Source organism: Neopsephotus bourkii, unplaced genomic scaffold (assembly GCF_033783945.1).
Source record: "Neopsephotus bourkii isolate Nb327-2 ecotype Australia unplaced genomic scaffold, CSIRO-AGI_Nbou_v1 NB_272, whole genome shotgun sequence".
Classification (NCBI taxonomy): domain Eukaryota; kingdom Metazoa; phylum Chordata; class Aves; order Psittaciformes; family Psittacidae; genus Neopsephotus; species Neopsephotus bourkii.
In genome coordinates, this window is record NW_026900781.1 from 5,334,544 (window position 1) to 5,354,954 (window position 20,411).

General features: G+C 37.9%; 1 protein-coding gene across 1 annotated transcript in view; it reads left to right on the forward strand.

The window, feature by feature from the left end:
* KIF13A (kinesin family member 13A) overlaps positions 1 to 20,411 on the forward strand; it is a 110,718-nt gene that overhangs the window by 62,337 nt on the left and 27,970 nt on the right. Inside the window, exons 9-17 of the mRNA XM_061346420.1 lie at positions 3,991 to 4,102; positions 4,492 to 4,704; positions 6,399 to 6,509; positions 7,759 to 7,893; positions 9,017 to 9,147; positions 11,227 to 11,313; positions 11,435 to 11,601; positions 12,705 to 12,827; positions 17,560 to 17,770. Of these exons, the coding sequence (XP_061202404.1) occupies positions 3,991 to 4,102; positions 4,492 to 4,704; positions 6,399 to 6,509; positions 7,759 to 7,893; positions 9,017 to 9,147; positions 11,227 to 11,313; positions 11,435 to 11,601; positions 12,705 to 12,827; positions 17,560 to 17,770 (1,290 nt within the window). The remainder of the gene's footprint in view (positions 1 to 3,990; positions 4,103 to 4,491; positions 4,705 to 6,398; positions 6,510 to 7,758; positions 7,894 to 9,016; positions 9,148 to 11,226; positions 11,314 to 11,434; positions 11,602 to 12,704; positions 12,828 to 17,559; positions 17,771 to 20,411) is intronic.

Here is a 20,411-nt window from a genome sequence, read left to right on the forward strand (position 1 = left end):
AAATTAAATGTTTCTTTCAAATTCCTGAGGAAGAATTCAAATGCCAACTCTCCCGACAGATGTTAACAAGTTGGAAGTGTAGTTATACATACAGAAAGGCTTTTTCTTTCCTAGTAGGATGTTTACTCAGTGTTAAAGTTTTACGGTATTGGTGCAGTAGGGGAAGGTTGTTCTGCCCATGTTGAACCTCTTTGACAATGCAGAACTTTAGATGCCAAAACCAAACTTTTCTGTAAAAGCTATTTTATAAACAAAATGGACACTTCTACATTTTCCCACCAGTTAAATTCTAGTGTAATAGAAATTTGTATTTCATAGTCCATTTATTAAGCGTCCTTTATTTGAAAACCCTTTTGGAACTCGTAGGCAAAAGAGAATTCTTAATGCTGTGCTTGGTGTCTTCTGTTAGATTTTTGCTGTTACTAGGCACTTTATTAAAATCTGACTTTCACTGGAAGCCTCAAAATTGGTATGCATGTTTTATCAGACTAGTTCTTCGGAGAGCATTGTATATGGTGTTCTCTTGGGTATGATGCCTCTTATTAGAGAAAGGCAGTATTTTCTGGAGTGATACAGTATATTTAAACCTTATACCTTACTGTGCCAGCTCTTTTTTATTATTATTACTTTTTATTCTTCATGAAACAGCAGTAACATGTATTGGTAACGTGTTCTGTTTAGTGAGCTCAAAAATGGAGCTGCTGAAATTACCTGGCAAATAAATCTGCTTGTGCTGTGTTTTATTGCCTTGCAGAAAAACATGGAAATTATGTATGTTTCTGTATTTTACAAGGTAGGGAACAAGTACACTCAGCTGTGCACACCCAAACTGCATAGTGTGACATTCCGACAGTCTCTGCAGGTGTCTGCCATTTGCTTCTGGTGAAACATGGCTGGGGCCCTGGTAGCTGCCACTGCGGTCCCACAAATCATCCTCTTTCCTATCTTGGGACAGCATGTTGCAGAGGGGATGTGATGGATTGCGCTTCCACTTCCTGAAACAGTGGAGAGTTGTGTCATTTTATTAAAATCTTCATAAAGTTGTCATAAAGGTTACTTATGTTTTTTCTTAGAGCTGATGAGGAGTTTCCTTGGTGAAGGTACTGGGCATCTGCTCTTTATTATTGAGAGCTCCAGGGGACTTGCCATACTTCATAGGAAAGCTGTATGTGCTTGTTCCTCCCCAGGATGTCCTAGTTCCCATACAGAGTGTAGAAACACAGGTGCTTAACAACTCTTTGTGGTGTAGTCAACGAAAATCTGGAATACAATAGTAGGAGGAAGCGGAATAAACAAACTTTCAATTAGTGGCTAAGAAAAATACTTTCTGTGGGCAATCTGCAGTTTTAACTCTGATTAGTAAAATCATAGCGGTTGTCTTTTTAACTTGAGAATGCAAAAAGATGTCTTTAAAATGTAGGCGGAGGAAGGAATGGGTCGAGACAGGTCTGGTTCCAGTCTGATTTTAGGGAGGAGTTTTTTTGTATTCAGAATTAACTAATAGTAAGGTGGATCCTGCTCATTGAAAAATTTGGTGGTAAATTGTACAGAAGTGGTACATTTATGGACAGAACTGTTCCCTGTAATGAGGAAGCACCACTTCACTTTGAACACGGCTGACCCAGGCTGGTGGTGGAAGTGTGCAAACTTCCCCACCCCCTGCTAGCAAGGGCAGCCTGGTCATGCCTAAGGAACAGGGGCAAGGAGGACTGAAAGTGAGCAGAAATGGCACCTTCCCATGCTCTTGCATGACATTAATTCACTTTGCTGCTTCTGAACTGCCTCAGTCTGCACTATGGGCTTAAGCCTTCCAGTTGATTCATTGTATAAGTAGTGAGAGATAGGATCAGGGTAATGATGGATCTCTGATGCATCATTTAGCATGAAGCAAAGCAGTTGATGAGTCCTGTAATTATTTTGTTGAGCAGCCATTTCTTTTACTGCTTTTCTTAAAGTCATTAAATGGCTTTGTATTATGAAATCTCAAGCAGAATACATAAATGACTCCAGGTTGGTTTTTATTGCAGATGTTAATAGTCTTAAAATAAAATCAGTATTTGTAAGGAGCAAAAACATTATCACATCTTGTAATTGTGTGTTAATAAACTGTAACTTATAATTTCCTGTTTATTAAAATGCAGTGCCCAGAACTCAAATTAGTCTTGCAGCCCTGTTGTGAAATATTTTTCAGGGACAGGCATTTTTGAATCCCTGTTCTTCCTGTCTTCCTTCTGACTGTCTCTTTTGTCCCTCTCCCTCTGTTTTTTGGCTTTGGTTTTCACATTTCCCTTCATTTAAAGACGAGTAAAAGGAACCTCAGGAAAATAGGCTAGGGTGTTTTTTTAACATTATGTTCCTTGAAGATGGACTCCATTGGACTGTGCTGGTGGTACTTTTCAGTTGTGCTGTAGGAGGTTGCTATGGAGCAGCATGGTGCATACTACTGTTTGCTCTCTCATGTTCAGCACGCTGTCATCTGTCTGTGGAGGCTGGAGGCAAGAACCAATTCTCCCTCTCCCAACCACCACCCACAAGGTTTCAAGAGATTGTTAGACTTCTGTTTAGGTCACAAACTTAAGCTGTCCTTTTTGCTATGATTTCTTCAAAGGTGGATTGGAAAGTTGTCCTATAAACGAATTTACAAAGTAGAGTGCTTTCTGGGGGACCAGATTGCATAGCCTCTCCTTAAATATCTTTTTCTTTCAATTTTGCTTTCAGGTCAATGCTGTCTTTGTGCCATATGCAATATGGGACATCTTTTGTGACATATGTAATGGTTCTTATTACCTTACCCTCGTAGTCTTCTGCAACAGTTTTGTCATTTTTGAAATGTCATTTCTGAACCCGTGGTAGTTACAAGCAGCAGTAAGGCCTATTTACAGATACTGTGCAAACACTGCCTATTAGCTAAAATAGTGCTGCTACTTTGGAAAGAAAACTCAAAAGGATGGAGTGGAACAGTAAAGTTAAAGATTTATTTGACTATCTAATTGTGATGCTGCTGAAGTTTTCCTTGGTAGTTATAGAGAGTAGCTGGATATATGGGCACGAACATGACAGCAGTATGCTCTTGGGCTTCAGCATTGTCTATTTTAAAACCCGTGAGGCACCTGTTTAATGTTCTCAGGCTCCTGAACAAGCTTATTATCTTAAACACACTCACCCCAAGAGCCCCAATGTCATTTAAAATTTACATAGGGTTGTTTAATGATTGGATTATATAATGCACATATGCTTTGCACAGATTGCTAAGACAGTTACCCCTCGTGGTACATGCACAAAAGTAACAACTTATTTCTATTTTCTTCACGACTCAAGTGATGTTTGGGATGTGGCTGTCTGCTAAACTATTCTGGGGCTTCTATCTTTCATGAATGTGCAACGTTTTTGTATCTGGGAGATTGTTTGGTCTGCTCCCCCCCTAAGAAGCTAGTGAGGCTCTACCTCAGTTACAAGAACCCATTTATCAAGGGATCTCCTAATCAGTCTCTTCTGATGAGCAGTCTTCCATTGTTGTCTGATGTCTGATTAGTTGCTGGCTCATCAGGCAGACTAGTTCTCCTGGGCCATAACTGGCTGTGTCTTGAGGATGCGTCCTTATAGCTAGAGAATTGTTCAGTTTTAGTCTGGTTTTGAACCAGTGCTCTTAAAACATGGTTCCTAGAGATGGGGGACTTGTGCTGTGCTGCCAGCGCTGACTTGTAAGAGTGTCATGAGGCAGTGTCCAGGGTAGAAAGATTTTTGGTCTCTGAGAAAAAGTAATTCTTCCAAATGTGTAACTTTAATAAATACATTGCCCTGTATTCAGCAATGTGTTAGCTGATCTCCTGTGGTCATTTGCAACTTAAGTTATGCTATGATATTTTAAAAATTGGGATGTGTGGTTCTGCAGAGCACAAATTAAAATCTTTAGGAAATCCTTTTTCTGTGTTTTATTGAATCTACATTTGGAATATGTGTTAAAGCTCTGCTACTGTGTTACATTTATAGATCACTTTCAACACTGGGCTTGGTTATATCATCACTTGCTGACCAAGCAGCAGGGAAGGGGAGGAACAAGTTTGTGCCTTACAGAGACTCTGTACTCACTTGGCTTCTCAAGGTAATTAATATTTTCCACTCACCCTGTTCACAAGATGTCAGCTTAATACTTTGTAGGATCATTGTAGCATACCTTAGTGTACGTGGACTTTTCATCGTTTCTTACAGAAATAAGCTACAAAGTTCCCTTAGCTATAAGTTATTCCGAGTAATACAGACATGTAAGTGGATCCTGTGTGAATTCTATGTGAAGTCTTATTTGGCTGTTTTCAGCTGTGGTGGAGTCAAAGCTGGTGGAGGTGGCTGGAAATGTTTATGGATCATACCAGTTAGTTTATATCCTTTCAGTGTCTAAATAGGAACCTTTGTATTTTAAGTATCTTTGTAAAGCCATTGTATAGTCCCAGAACAATTTTTAACCCTCAGACTTTCTGTGGATATACTCTACAGGACAATTTGGGAGGAAACAGCCAAACTGCCATGATAGCTACTATTAGTCCAGCAGCAGACAACTACGAAGAAACACTCTCTACTCTGAGATATGCAGATAGAGCCAAAAGGATAGTTAATCACGCTGTGGTGAATGAAGATCCAAATGCTAGGGTCATCCGAGAACTACGTGAAGAAGTTGAAAAACTGAAAGAACAGCTCTCGCAAGCTGAGGTAACATAGTCACAGTACAATGTAAACTGAGTTTCCCAAGGAAATGTCAGACTCTGGCTGGAAGACTAGCTTTCTGTTTAAGTCTTGCAAAATGAGGAAAGGAAGAGTTTTGCACTTTGGATTTTTTTGGATGGTTTTTTTGGGGTTGTTTGGGGATTATTTTTTTTTGTTTGTGGGGGTTTTTTTGTTTCTTTTGGTGTTCTTTTGGTCAGGTTTTTTTTTTTTTGTCTTTTTTTTTTTTAACAATTAACTTTGTTTCCTGAAATAAATCCAACAAAAGGTTTGCTTGTCTTTAATCGCTTTTAAATGAGGATAACACTGTACCGATGGCGACCCTTGTCAAAACAGTCTGTTCTTGGAGACCTTCATGTCAAGCAACAGTTGATGCAGCACAGAAGCTTCCTACAGCTTCATTATGTAGACTTATTAGCAGATTTTTTTTTTTTTTATTTTTTTTTCTTTGGTGGACTGTGTAATTTTATGATGTCAAATGGAAAAATGAAAAGCTGTAAATCTGGTGTTGGACCACAAAATGTTTAGGAGACTTCTTGACATATACAAGAAATTGATTAAAAAATAGTGAAAATCGCAACACTGAAACCATCATCAATTTGCTTTTCTGCCTTCACAAATAACACTGTGCGACTGCTGCTTATCTTAGATTTATACTTCGGGTTCAACAATAACGTATCAGAGGAGGATAGCTTACTTAGTGATATCTGGAGAAATCAGGCACTGCACTAGGAAAATGTTTTTAATCTTTTCAGACAAGACACAAAGTACTGGTAGAAAAAGAACAGAAGTGTGTCTGAGGGTAAATGTGTGGTGTTTAAATTTCACATTCATTTAAGGAATAGTGTTCCTCACATGAACAATTCCTTACAGGCTGAAATGGGAAAATAGGCCTTACGAAAAAGGAGCCATTCACTTTCTGCATAAATAAAAATCTGTTCTAACACCGTATTTTAAATTGCAAAAATATTACTGTAGCATATTATTATGTTGGCAGACTGTGGCTCAACACAACCAGTAGGAAGGTATCCAATTTCTTACTATTATTATCTTTTTTTTAAGTATTTTCTCTTACACCTTCTGTTAAAAACAGTTATATAGAACCAGCCAGCCTGTTGAATTGTTACTTAGCACTGGATGTGTTCAAGCCCTTTGTTTTTGTTTCCTGTTGTGAAATCAGAAGCCTGTATTACCTCCAGAGCATGCCTTCCTTCAAAGGTCATCGGTGGGGTCAGTCTGAAAGCTTTAATTCAACTCTAGGAACACTTATGAAACAAAGATAGAATGGAAGACTAAATATCGAGAGGAATTTGTTTGGAGGCTACTGCTGGAAGAAAGACTTCATGGTTGAACTTCAGACAGCTGAGACATAATGTTTTTAAATATTCAGTTATATACAGACATTGAGCTTGAGTGGCCAGGCCCAGCAATTTTGTCAGTTACGTTATCCTCTGGAGCTGTCAGGTTTCAGCTGTTTCATATTTGTACCCATTATAGGTTCATTCTGTCCTCTTCCTTTGCAAGTGACCTGTTTCTTCATCATTTACTAGGAAAAATCTGGGGATAGAGTCGAAATCTCTGCTTGCTGCATTTCACATTGGTTTTGTGTTCCGTTTCCTTGTGCAAGCAGATGTTGCAGTGGTAAAGTAGCTGAGGGGTTTTTGCTAATTTCTGTCTTTTAGGCCATGAAGGCACCGGAACTGAAGGAGAAGTTGGAAGAATCTGAAAAACTAATAAAAGAGCTAACAGTCACCTGGGAAGAAAAGTTAAGGAAGACAGAAGAAATTGCACAGGTATTTTAGAAATTATGACATTATGATTATGAGGAGGAAAGGCCACATACTCATACAGTGCAAGTCAGCTGAATTTCATGAGCTTTAGTGGACTGTGCTGTCTTCCCCACCAGCTATTTAAAATTGCTCTGGATTTTTGTCTTTTTCCTTGCTTGTTTGGGTTTTGTGGGTTTTTTTCTTTCTTTGGTAGTTTGGGTTTTTGTTTGGTTTTGGTTTGTTTTTGTTGTGAGGTTTTGGTGTTTGTTTTTTTTTTTTTGAAAAATTTTTTTAAGACAAAATTTTATTAGAATAAATGTAGCTGTGTCATGATATCATGGATAAAAACTAGTATTTGCTTTTAAAATGAAACATCAAAATATATTTGGGCAACTAATTTATTTAGAAGACCACAGTGGGATCTTGGACATGCTTCCCTTGGAGTGACTAGGAAAATGAAGAATTACAAAAGGATCAGAATTTTGGGTGGTATTTGTCGCTCTTCCTTTTAGTGACTTCTTAACCAGAAAAGGAAAATGTTTATATGTATTCACTACAGATTGTTTATTATTATTGTACTTAAAACGAGACTTCCAGATTCCAGCGTACTTTTACGTAATTTCCACCATCACAGCTTGAAGAAAAGTATTGTTAGTTTCCCTTTCTAGTCCCAGTATTCCAGAAGCAGCCTCTGGTGCAACCACTGTTTAAATAAAAATAAAAGAAAAAAGAAAGGAAAAAACAGGGGAGGGAACCAAACCCAACCAGGCAAACAAAAACCGTAATGCCCAAACTGTAGCAAAGCGAACGATGTGTGAGCAATTAGATGCTTTAGCTGGATTAATAATAATACTGCAAATGAATAAACCAGAATTGGGGCATGCTATATTCTAAATGATCTATGACTGTGATTGTCTTTGAAGTAATTGCAACTGCGACTAGCTTTTAATTAACATAGAGTTTCAAAGTTGCATTGTGTTACTTATGAGTAGCCCTAATAAAATCAATAGGGCTGCTCAGGTAAGTAAGTTTCGATTTGGGGAAGCAGATGTTTGAGGATTAGATCTAACTTTTTGTTGCTGGTGTGTAAAAATAAATTCTGTTCAACTTACGGGACTTGACCAGTGTCTTAAGTTCTGTTTCTGCTGCTGACATTCGGAAAAGTGTGCTCAGCATGTGCACCTTTAGCTTTAGCTGGTCTGCTTTCATTTACTTGCTGTACTTGTCTCTATGTGTTGTAGCAGGCAAGATTAACCTATTTTTGTGCTTGCAGGAGAGGCAAAGACAGTTAGAGAGCATGGGAATTTCCCTTGAGTCTTCTGGTATCAAGGTTGGGGATGACAAGTGTTACCTGGTGAATCTGAATGCAGACCCTGCACTCAATGAGCTTTTGGTTTACTACTTAAAGGTAAGAATGTGAATGGGATGTTTGCACAGAATGAAATGACACTTGTTTCTTGTTTTGAATTTCTGGCTCAATTTGTTGCTTGGGGTGAATTTAGATTTTTAAGACTAGTTACAGCAAAATAGGATGGGTTTCCCAGCTTCACTGTTTTCTTAATTGATCTCCTGATTGCCAGCAATGGGAGCAGTGCTCTATGTGTGCTGGTGTTGAGATAAATTCTAGCTTTTCCAGGAAATATGTGAGTAGAAATGCCTTTTGGGCTGAACTTTGAGAGCCTCATGTTAAATGCTTCCTTTTGTTAGTGAACCAAGGATTGCTTTAAATACTTAATGAGTTAATCATAAAGAGGTGATGTTTAGTAATAATCAGTAAGTCTTCCATGACAGAAAAGCTTAAGAGAAAGAGGGGAAAAAAGCGCTGGTAAAAATTTACATAAATGTATTTTCCTAGTGCCACTAGATTTCATACCATTCTGTTTCACACAGTTTCATGTCAAGTGTGAAATAGTGTCAAATATAAACTTAAGTTTATAAGAAGACATGAGCTCCTTGTGAGTAAGATATGAAAGACTGTCCTATCTATTTTTATTACTTTTCTGCCAAGATAGGGTTCTGTGTTTGAACAGTAGCAAATTGCTTCTCCAACAGCAGCGAAGTCCAGTATTTCAGTATAATTTACAGTATGACTTGGAATTATGTAGAGATTAGTGTGCTTAGTTGAGTTGCTGATAGCTATTTTCTGAAAAGCAGCCAACTCTGTACACCTTATTTTACTATCCATGTTGTCCTCATATATGCCTGTATGATATGGCTGGTTTTCTTCACTGTTTGCATTTATTGCTTGTATGCAGGCATAGCTTGATAATATTTTTAAATAGCAATTTGTGTGTAAACTGCTTTAGTCTGCTTTATTTAAAACCATATGAAAATAAAGTGCAGAGCAGAAGATCAGTTTTCTGTGTGACCTTTACAGTCTTCAAATCTGCTGTGGTACCCTTTCTGCTCTACAGAAGTGCTTAGCAAAAGAGAACATGTAGGTTGTGTAGTCTCAGTGCTTTAGCTAATATTTTCTTAGTTATATAAACAGTGATAGCTTACTTGTCTCTTAGTAACAGCTTATTTTCTAGGATCACACAAGAGTTGGTGCAGATACCTCTCAGGATATACAGCTCTTTGGTATAGGAATCCAACCAGAACACTGTGAGATTGATGTTGCTTTAGATGGAGAAGTTACACTCACACCAAAAGAAAATGCAAGGTAAGGAAGATCAGCAGCACTTTTCGATGAAATGTTTGCTTGTCTTTACCAGAAGATAACTTACATGCATTTTTATTTTACTTAGAAGCATCTTGTGTTCTGATCAGAGTAGCTTCAGTATAGGTGACTTAAATACTCAGAAGTGGAATTGAGTAATAAAACTGAGATTTTCCCCCCTTGTGTACACACCCACCCACCACCTACTCTGTAGCATGACAGGCTATCAATCAGTGGTGTGGGTCAGAATAAAGCATCACAAGAAAGTATCCAGTAGGAATAAGGGACCATTGCTTGTCTCTCTTGGGTGGCAATGAAATCGCTGAGATGCTGATGGCTATCCTGACCTGTGCAATGAGACAGTGAGCTGTGTCTTGATAGGAGAGGATAAACTGTGCCTCATGAGTAGTTTCTGTTATAAAGCTCAGCATTTTGTGAGAAAGAGATGTTTTAAAGATCTTAAGATCTTTACATTATTTTCCTAAATCTTTAATTACTGCTGTGCCTCATAAATATGCAGTGTGAAGTCACATTTCTCCTTTTGTTTCTGCTTCTATATTTTAGTGGGTTTTTTTCACTTTGGGGGCACTGTGGCTTCTTGGGTGGAATTGTAAATGTATGTCACTTCATCTCCAATGGCATGTGATAAGTAGTACCTTTGTTCTAGTTAATAGTCATACTTCTTGTCTGAAATCTGAATATCGAAATAATGTATAGGTTATTATTTGAATGAGAAACACAAGTTTGAGAGACATCTTTTAAAAAATCTGATCTCTTTCACTCTACCTTCAGTAAAATACCTCTTGGCATTTGCATTTTATTTCTGCAGCCTACAGTACAAAATTCCAAACAGATGGGATTCAGACTTGTGGTGATAGAGTTACTGTACTGGAAATCGGTCATTTTGACTAGCAAGAACAAAGGCACATGTCAGTGGGAAAAAATGTATTTTGTTTTACTTGTGCCTGATCTGCAATGCTTAAGTAGCTGTTCTTAAGATTGTAGTGTCAAGAAAAATGTAGTTACCAAGATTTCATTGTAAAAAAATTTGAAGTAAATAAAAATCTGGCTGTAAGACAAATGCTCGCGTTTGTGCTGACTTACTTGAGAGACAGCTGAATTCAGAATGCTCCATCTGAAAGGGCTTTTCCCATTTTACTTTTTTTTTTTCCTTTCAAAGAAAATGTTCTGCTTTGTGACTTGCATATACAAAAGTTCGACAGCTCCATTTTTCCTGTTTTATGATTGAAACTTAAATACAAAGACCTAAATTGTTTGTTGTTTTTTTTTGTTGGCAAACATGAAAGGAAGGGGAAATGGGTATAAATTGGAACACAAGAGGTTCCACTTAAACCTGAGAAGAAACTCTTCCAGTGAGGGTGACGGAACACTGGAACAGGCTGCCCAGGGAGGTTGTGGAATCTCCTTTTTGGAGACATTCAAAGCCCCCTGGACACGTTCCTGTGTAACCTTATCTAGGTGTTCCTGCTCCGGCAGGGGGATTGGACTAGATGATCTTTTGAGGTCCCTTCCAATCTCTAACATACTGTAAATGCAAACATAGCAGTATACCAGACGTTCACAAAAATACTCTTATTAATAATAGAAACTCCATTTGTTAAAAGTATGTAACTTGGATCTAAGGGTCTTCTTCTTACGCTTGGATGCTGAATATGTTAACAGTATGTTTCACAACTTTCTGTTGACTAACTTGAATCTTGGGAAGCTTTATCAGCAGGATTTGCATACATCCAAGTTTACAGACTCTTTATAAGAAACAGGCAGTGACCCAGTTTGAGACTTGGGCATTTAAAGAAAACCATGTAACCAAAAACAACCGTCTTTGTGTTTACTGAAGAGTTGAATCTGCCAAAGCTAGAGGGGAAGGGTGCTTTGTGCTCAGTTCTGACAGTAGAAATCAGACTAGCATCTTTCCTGTTGATTCTTTAATGAGAATCTGGCAGATTTGTGCATCATATGATACAAATCACTGTCTGTAGATGGGAGAAACAGTAGATCTTGTGATTAATTTCCAACCTTCTATTTTTAGGATTTCACTGAAATTTAATTTTCTTCTTTCAGGTCCTGTGTAAATGGTGCGCTGGTATGTTCTGTCACTCAGTTATGGCATGGAGATAGAATACTATGGGGAAACAACCACTTTTTTAGGTAATAGTTGATATTTATATTACAGCTTTTTTGCGTTCAGCCTCTTTTGTGTTAGGTTTCTTCTTTTTCTTCCACTGTTCTGCATAAACATTTTTAGAAACTGAAGTTCAATTTTACACAGAATCAATTTACCAAAGAGGAAACGACGAGATTGGCTGAAAGACCCTGAGAAAGAAACATCATTAGGAGAGCATGATCTGGATGCAGCTAGTGAAGCTTCTTCAGAACCAGACTACAACTATGAGTTTGCACAAATGGAAGTTATTATGAAGACACTGAATAGTAACGGTAAGGCAGTTGCCAGATAAAAATGTTCTTCTGCATTGTCTAACAAATTCAGCATGGGACTTTATTTCTGGGTAAAAATAAGTGGTATATTTTCTCCACTGGAGCTTTCTCTGAAAAAGATATTTTACATAAACAGTGTTATACATATACATACATACATACATACATACATACATATAACAATGTATGTACAAATTAGTAGTTGGTTTGTGCCCTGACACACAATTTTCTCTCTTGTCCTTTGTAGTGCATCTGAGCTGTGATCATATGCCTGTCAAATCATCATCCAATTCCTGCTAACCTCTTGGGTTTGCAAGTTACTGCAAACAAAAGGGTGCTCAAATACGGCTCAGTTAGTTTTATCCTTTTGTATCAAATATTACTGACACCTTTTTAACCTTCATTAAAAAAAACACAGAAACAATAGGAAACCAATAGTCAAAACATCAGCTAGTGTGGTTATTAGTGCTTGATCATTCTCGATATTTTATTTCATCTTTGCTAAAACCTGTTGTGATGCCTTTTTTGGACAGGACAATAAATTACATTATATATAAAATAACGGTATGGTCTATATAAAACTGTATGGGGTTGTCATGATTTCCAGGAGGCAAGTTACAGTTCACATGATATGATATACAGAAATGCTGAAAAGCTTGGTAAACTGCTAAATGCTTTGTATGGGTTTTTTAATAGATAAAATTTGAGAGGCAAATGCCTTGAGTTTTGGCCATTTTCCAAGATGACTCAGTAGACGGTGTTCCACTGTTCTCTGTTCTCCTTTATTCATATCTTTGCAGTATTTCCATTGTTTGCTGTGGCTTACTTTTTTTGGTCTCCTCTTATTCTTTCTTTAACTTTCTTTGTTTTGCTGTTGAGTACAGCATGATGATTTCATGTGCTTGATGCTCTAATAATCAATATTCTCAGAATATTGATATTCAGCAATATTTTAAGCAATATTCTCAGAATGTTGTAAATATTCTAAATGTTTACAGTTTAATGGGATTGCTTATGTGAGTTACAGGGTTAGGCCATTTAAATTGATACGAAATTAACTGTTTGATAACAGAAATATTCTTGTTATGGTTCACTCATACCAGGAGATGAATTTCAGATGAATCTGCCATCCTGGTGGTCTTCAGTGTTGTCATCCCTCCTGAAGATTCTGTTGCCTGTTTTAAGGCCTCAAACCATCCCGTATCTGTGCCAAAACTGGGACAAAGGTTTTGAACTTGATTGGCTCATGCATGAGACTGATGAAGAAATTTGAAAGCATTAATTGATGCTTGATCTGCTTGTCACTAACCAGGGGTTTGACTAAACTGTAGCAGTCTACAAGTCAATGCTCTTTGACCAGGGAGTCACATTTCTGGGGGAGGTTTCATGTGTTGCTATCTAGCTGATTGAAATGATTCTTCCCAATATTTCAGGTGTCTTTACATTCTAGTTCAGTAGACTTTTGCGATGTGAGGGCAGATTTTTGTCTTGGTTGTTTTTTGTGTCTTTGCAAGACAGTACAGACATTGCTGTTTCATTAGAGATCAGTAAGATCAGTACAGACATTGCTGTTTCATTAGAGCTCTTTCCTCCCCAATGCACAGCAAATGTTAGCAGTCATCCATGTCACACAGTTTGAGGCATCATAACCCAATTATTATTCTTGTTGTCTCTTCTGTTCCCTCCCACATACAGGGAGCGGGAGACAACAATAAGCTTGTTCCTTAACTAAGTTGGAGTAGTAAGTGATAATAAAACCCTGACGAAACAAGTGGCTGTGATGGTCATAGGTTGGGCTTTTGAATCGAGGCTAGATATCGCTTCCAAGTTCTGTTCTTCTCAATGACATAGCTAAAATATTTTTTTTTCTGACAGGCTTACAGTTTGTTAGGTAAGAAGTAAAGCAGCTTTGTCCCAATACTATTATTTATTCTTCCTTGAAATGAAAAATAAGTATGGGTAAGGAAGAAGAAATAACTAAAGACAGGTAATTCTACTGGGGAAACTATGGGGGGAGAATAAAGGCATATTTTAAAAATTTGATTAGATAATTATTTTACAGGCATCTATTGGTACAGCTCAAGACAAGAGGGGTTTGGGGTTTTGGGAGGATTTTATTATTCTTCCCCCACGCCCCTTGATCTGTTTGGTGACAGGAACCCTCTTTAAGTAATAGCCTAGCTTCTTCAGGGTGCAAACACAGTTGTTTTTATGGCATGTAACCAGTACAACAGTGTCACATAACTGCATCCGGCTACAAACAAGCTCTGAGGATAATGTAACTCTGAAAACAGCTGTAAAGAAAACATCCAGATTCTTTCTTCCCTTCAGCATGTTCACTTTCTTTGTGGGATTCTGTCTGATCAGCTTTGTACTACTAATTTGTGATGCTGGTCAAACACGGAATGCAGCAAAGAAGTTTACTTTATTCTTGTATACTGTGCAGTGGTTAAGTAAACAATGTGATTAGATTATGCAGCTTTTCATTTAAGCAAATAAAACTGTTACAGCTCGGGGTGGGAATTTTGATGAAACTTAGTAAAGCAGCTTGTGTCATAACCTTCTTCTAGCTTGCTTAGGAAAATGAACTTAAATGAAATCCTAAGGAATTAACTCGGCATTGTTGTTACTGGATTAACAGATTCCAGATGTGAAATAAGTGACATTGCAGAAAGGTAATGAATGCTGTTCATCCTATGGAGAAAGTGCGTTCTTCTGGTTCAAAGTGAATATTGTAATATTTTGAAGACGATTAAGTGTGTATGAATGGTCTTTCCATGGCCATTGAACTTTTGCCACATAACTATGTAAAGGGTTGAGACTTAGGGCTTTTAACACTGTATGGAATTTGCTGTCGGTTTGGCAGGCTTTGGGTAGAATCTTCCCTAATTTAGTTGGCTTGGCATGAGAAATCCAAAATTGTGGAATGTAGTTTTTAAATCTAACTTAAACACTATTGTAGTTCTTTCAAATTGTGAAAAGCTTGACTTTATTTTTTCATCTTCCAACTAGGTAGTTTCTAATTCACACCATATTTTGCTTTCTCACTGAAAGGTATGGGGTTTTCTGTGGAAGCTCTGCCAAAATTTAAATTGAAGACTTCTCTAAAAGTGTAAATTTACCTTTTTCATTTCAATACAAGCATTCTCCCCTTCTCACCCACCAAGCAGTAGTGGATTTCATTGAAATTGGGAAGTTTTAGACTAGGTTCTTGCACTGTGTTCCAAACATTTTCCATGGTATAATTTGACGCTGCGGGGGTTGTGCTCCTGTAAATCTAGGTGGCTGAAAAGATCCCTTTTATTAAGGAAATCTGCACGCTGAACTTGGAGCTGGTGTTTGAGCAGTTTAGGAGAGTCTCATCTTAATGAGTCAGCCTTAGTTTCATTTCCTGTGTTTGCAAACACAATAGAAGGCTTTTAATTTCTTCCATGCCTCTTCTCTGTCTTCTGCATAATACCTGATTTCTCAGCCATTCTTGCACATAACTAAAACTGTTTTGGTGATTATGCAGTAAAACATATGCACGTGAAGGTAATTCTGGTATTACCTGGAGAAGTTAGAAAGATAATGATGATGCAGGTCAACAGTAATAACTTGGTTTGTAGTCTAGAATATTAGAACTTGGTTCAGTTAGTTTTGTTGCACTGTTTAAAAGCTAAAAATAGCTAACTGCCTTTCTGAGAATGTCATGTACTAAAATGTAATATTTCTGGCTATTTTAAGACACTTTTATGCATCAGTGTTTTGCTGTTTGGTTGCTATTTATACTGGTTGATTTTAAACTTGTGCTTTATAATTACCCTTGCAGTGATATTTTAGGAAGCCTTTGTGTGAAGCCAGTGATTTCTCCCATGGATAAGTCTAGGGCCACAGTAGCAGCTTTTGCAGAATCACAGAAACATAGAATAGTTAGGGTTGGAAAGGACCTTAAGATCATCAAGTTCCAACCCCCCTGCCATGGGCAGGGACACCTCGCTCTAAACCATATCACCCAAGGCCTCGTCCAACCTAGCCTTGAACACTGCCAGGGATGAAGCATTCACAACCTCCCTGAGCAACCTATTCCAGTGCCTCACTACCCTAACAGGAAAGAATTTCCTCCTTATATCAAATCTAAACTTCCCCTGTTTAAGTTTTAACCCATTACCCCTTGTCCTATCACTACAGTCCCTAATGAAAGTGTTTGTTTTCTCCTAAAAATAAAGATGTGCCTTACATCAATCTTAATATTTAAAAAAAGGCTGTTGAGAGGCAAAACTAAACCCACTGCAGTAGCAGAACCCTGGAGATCCTGTTTGCTTCTCTGGCATTTGTAATAAGAAGGATTTGTTTCATGAAGTGACTTGCCTCAAAGGCCATGTATGTTAAAATTGCAGACAGCAAGTTAGTTTGTCTTCAGCAAAATTAGTCTTAGTAGTTTTAGTACTCAGTTGTTACAGATTACTAAATATGCTAACACTACACTGGTTTGCAAAGATACAGGAGATATGGGCTTTGGGAAGGTGTATGTATGTGTTAGTGACCAGCATACACTGTTAGTGATGAAAACTACACAGCACCTTTAGTGTGAACTCTCTATTCCATGCTATAGTAACCCAGTTTTTGTTTCATGTAGCACTTTAGTATCAGGAGAACTTGTACAAAACCTCACAAGGACTGGGTTCTGGTAATGAAGGCAAGATAGTTCATGATTAAATCACACTGATGTAGGTTTCTGCTGTTGCTGTTGTTGATTGTATTGGATTTTTTATGGGGGTGGGGGAGGTGGGGAGCTTTTTTGTGCACACGTCTCTAGTTCCAAAGTAGGACAACATAATTTAATTTAGATGTATTTTTCTGCCTCCTTTGTGGCAGAATGGCATCCTTAAAAGTTACAGGAGCGCTTTTTTACTACTTGCAAAATGTAAGAGTTATCACGAACAAATTATTTTAAAGCTGAAGGTTTTTTGCATTTGAAAATCCTGGTGTCCTAGAGCTGCAGCGTTTCTCTGCGTAATAATCCATTGCTCCAACTCTTCTCCCTTCCCCTTCTGATGTGCAGAATCAGCAATCTGTTAGGGGATGTGGTGTTACTCAGACACTCACCTAGATTGGTTCTCCTGCAAACCACTTTTTTTTTGTCTGTATTTAAGCTTTCAGATATATATACATGAAGCAGATATGTACTAGTAGTATACAGAAGCAGCTCATTCTATAAGACTGCTTTTTCAGAGGCACAGTCTGGCACTGGACCTAAAACCAGAGTAATGTTTCTTTAATTTGAATGCAATTTAGATTTAACCCTAGCTGATGGACACAAGCAGTTGTTTTGGGATAGGGTATCCAACTGGATGGATACTGGGTTGATACTGTGATGAAACGTGATTTGTAAAGCTAAATGCAGGAATTCCCCCCAGAAGGTACTTCGTCTGTTTCAGTGCCGTGAAGCACATTGGCACAATGCAATGTGTGACTAGTCAGACAATTCATCTAAATTTTCATCCACAGCTCTCCAACATCTTTAATTCTCTGCCAAAAGTGAGAAAGTTAAATTGCTTTTTACTCCCTTAAGTCGTTTCCTTCTGTGGTTAACATCATCTTCCCTTGTATTTTGCTTTGTTTTCTTATTAATTTGTTCCCTTTTCCATCTATTTTTTTTTTTCCTACTGGTATTCTGGAACATGTAACTTCACAGTACTGAATATGCAAGGTGAGGGGCTTAACCATTGTTCTAGCCTCTTTGCATGCTGCCTTTTTTTTTTTTTTCTTTTTTTTCCTTGTTTGGATTTGTCTATTTAATGCACTATTTATTGGTTTGGCTTTTGTTCTGGGGGGCAATGGCCATCTTGTTTGCGAAGGCTCTGGGATATGTTGGTTGCTGTTAGCAAGTAAATAATGAGTGTTCTGTGATGCTAAAATGACATTTTCTCACTTTTCTGTTTTCTGTCTCTTTTTTTTGTGTGTGTGTCTTTTTAGACCCAGTACAAAATGTGGTCCAGATCTTGGAAAAGCAGTACTTGGAAGAGAAGCGAAGTGCTCTTGAAGAGCAGCGGCTGATGTATGAACGTGAGTTAGAGCTGCTGCGGCAGCAGCTATCTCCAGAAAGGCAGCATCAGCATGGCAGCGACAGGCTCTCCTATACTGCACAGACTGCACAGCAGAAAGTAAATCTCTGGACAGAAGAGAGGTGAGAATACTGTAGTTAAACCAAAGGAATTAATAAGAACTACAAAGGGTGAGAGGTGGGGCTTGAACAGAATGGGGCTTATCAGAAATTGGTAGTATTTTTTTTGTGGAGTTGACATGTAGTACAAGTTCTGCCTCCACCAAACTGTTAGCATTTAATTTAGGACTAGGTTCTGACGTTTAACATGTGTACAAGATCTTCCCATTTGTTTTAACACACAAATGAAATGACAAGTTAGTATTTATTGATCTAGGAAGATGTGAGCAGAGTTGAAGCAGCATGTATGTGTTTGCATCTTGGCTATGAGAGAAGCTTGCTGTTGGTATCATTGGGGAAAGAGGGACAGCATTTCCATGGAGGGAAGTTGTAGGGGAAGCAACTGACATGATTTATGTTTTCAGCATGCAAATAAGTATTCTGTCATTGGATTAATTCAGCAGGAAGAATGACCTGATGTATTAAGAAGTTTCTTAGAATTTTCTTTTAAAATCTATTTTCTTTTAAAACGGAAGCTTCATTATTCAGTCAGCATTTTTTTCTACATGTAGTGACTTTGAGTGCTCTTACCAGTTTTTATTATTTTTGCTTTATTCTTCACCATTAAAAAAAAAAAACAAAAAAACCAACCCATGTACAAGAGGAGTTTAAACAAAGATGGCCAAGATTATGTTGCAGCTTTCAAATTCAGAGTGTTAGAACAGAACAGATCTTTGTTTACTTTTTGTTCGAGGTCTTGTTTTGTAATTTTTGCCCAATTTGGCCTGGGAAAAAAACCTAAACAAATAGCAAACTGTTGACGAGCAATTAATAGAATGTTTGATATAGCAAGTATGGGGAGAATTAGTGCTGTTTCAACTTTAATTAAAATAATAGTTTGTCCCTCTAAGAGCTAAAAACAGTATCACTGGGAATTGAATACAAAGCATTGCAGAGTTGTGGTTGGGATTTGCAGGCTTTTTTAGGGCTGCAGGAGGACTGCAAAATGAGAAGCATGCTAGTTGGAATCATTGCATTTCAGAACTGCTTTGAGCAGCAGTTTCATGGGTTAATGCTTTAGTCTGTATAATTGTTGAACTACATGAAGACTACTGCATTGAAAAAAAGAAAAGAGGTGAATGAATGCTCTTCGTAGCCATCAGTAAGGACTGATAATGTTTTGGTGGCACTGACATTGAATAAAAAGCTTTCTGGAAGAACGAATTATCTGTTTCCTGTCCTCCAGAAGATCCTCTTGGGTGTATATATATATTTATTTATGGTTCTAGAAGAGGTTTAGGCTTCAAAAAGGAGCAAAAATAGAGTCTTTTTAAATAAGAAACAAAATCTTTGAGGGATTTCTGCTGTAAAAGCATGGCAACATGGTGCTGAGAGGGTGTTCAATAACCAACTGACTGGAGGGCAAAAAGTGCAGGAAAAAATGGGGAGGCTGGATGTGAAGAACATGTGAAAGAGCCAAGTGACTGGATTGCATGGGATTTGATTAGTGCAGTTTTAGCTCTTGTTCTGTTGCCATTGCAAATGAAGCTGAGCTGTACTGGATCAGCCAGCAAAATTAATTTGAAAGGTATCAGATGTATGAGGCATGTGGTTGTATCTGTCAGATCAGCCAGAACACATTGCTCAGAGTTTATTCTGGCTTTATGCTGACTATGGAAGGACAGATGTTGCCTGACTTGGTCTTAAAACGTGTTGGCATAAAGTTAACCCATTGTAACTTTGACCAGATTGCGTTTATTGAGACAAGAGGGGTAGAGGGAATATACTGCACCAGAGATTTATTTCAGCATGTTCTGTATTTGGCATCAGGAATCCCAGAGACTTGAAATGATACCTCTCGAGTGTCAGATTTAAGTTTCCCATGGTTTTGGCTTAAACAACTGTTTCAGGATTTCATGTTCAGTAGGTATTTGCTTTGGTTAATATCCTAATGGAGCTTGTCATATGTTTTGCATGGTAAAAATTAGGAAATACTATCTGAAACAGTTTTTTTACTTAAGTTTCTGGAAGGGTGCTGGCACAGCTGTATGTAAAAAGCCGTAACTGTAGTGAGAACTGCCCATAGTAATTGGTTGAGTTATTCATAAGTCTTCCTTATAGTCTTGAACTATTCCTTTCTAGAAAATCTAGCTAAGATTGGTGTGGGAGTCTCCCCACAACATGCATCAAAATGATAGTATCCTGTATCATGGAAGGGGAACTGACTGTAGTTGAGTCCCATGGATCTTACAGCACTTGAAGATCAAAGCTGCCTTCTGTTTCCCAGGCTAGGCAGCTGTCTTGCAGTGGTTGCAGGTGTAATGCACTCAGTATTAAGTACTATTTAGTGACTAATTCTTGACTCTACCTTTGTTTTCTGGATGAATCCAAAATTATAGCTGTCTGTAGAATGTGTCAATCCCATGGTCTGGAATTGCTCATTTAATCTTGATGGCCTGGATAACAGAAGCAAGAGGCAGCGGGAAAGGAATTTCCCTTATAATGCCAGAAGTAAATATGGAAGCGGACTAAAAATCTGCTGATAGTAGCAGTTATTTCAGATCCAGCAAAACCCACACTGTTGCAAACTTAGGCCAGACAGGGGAGCAAAACAAAGCTGCATGTTTTAGCATGTTGAAGGCACTAAAATTCAGGGCTGCTTGCT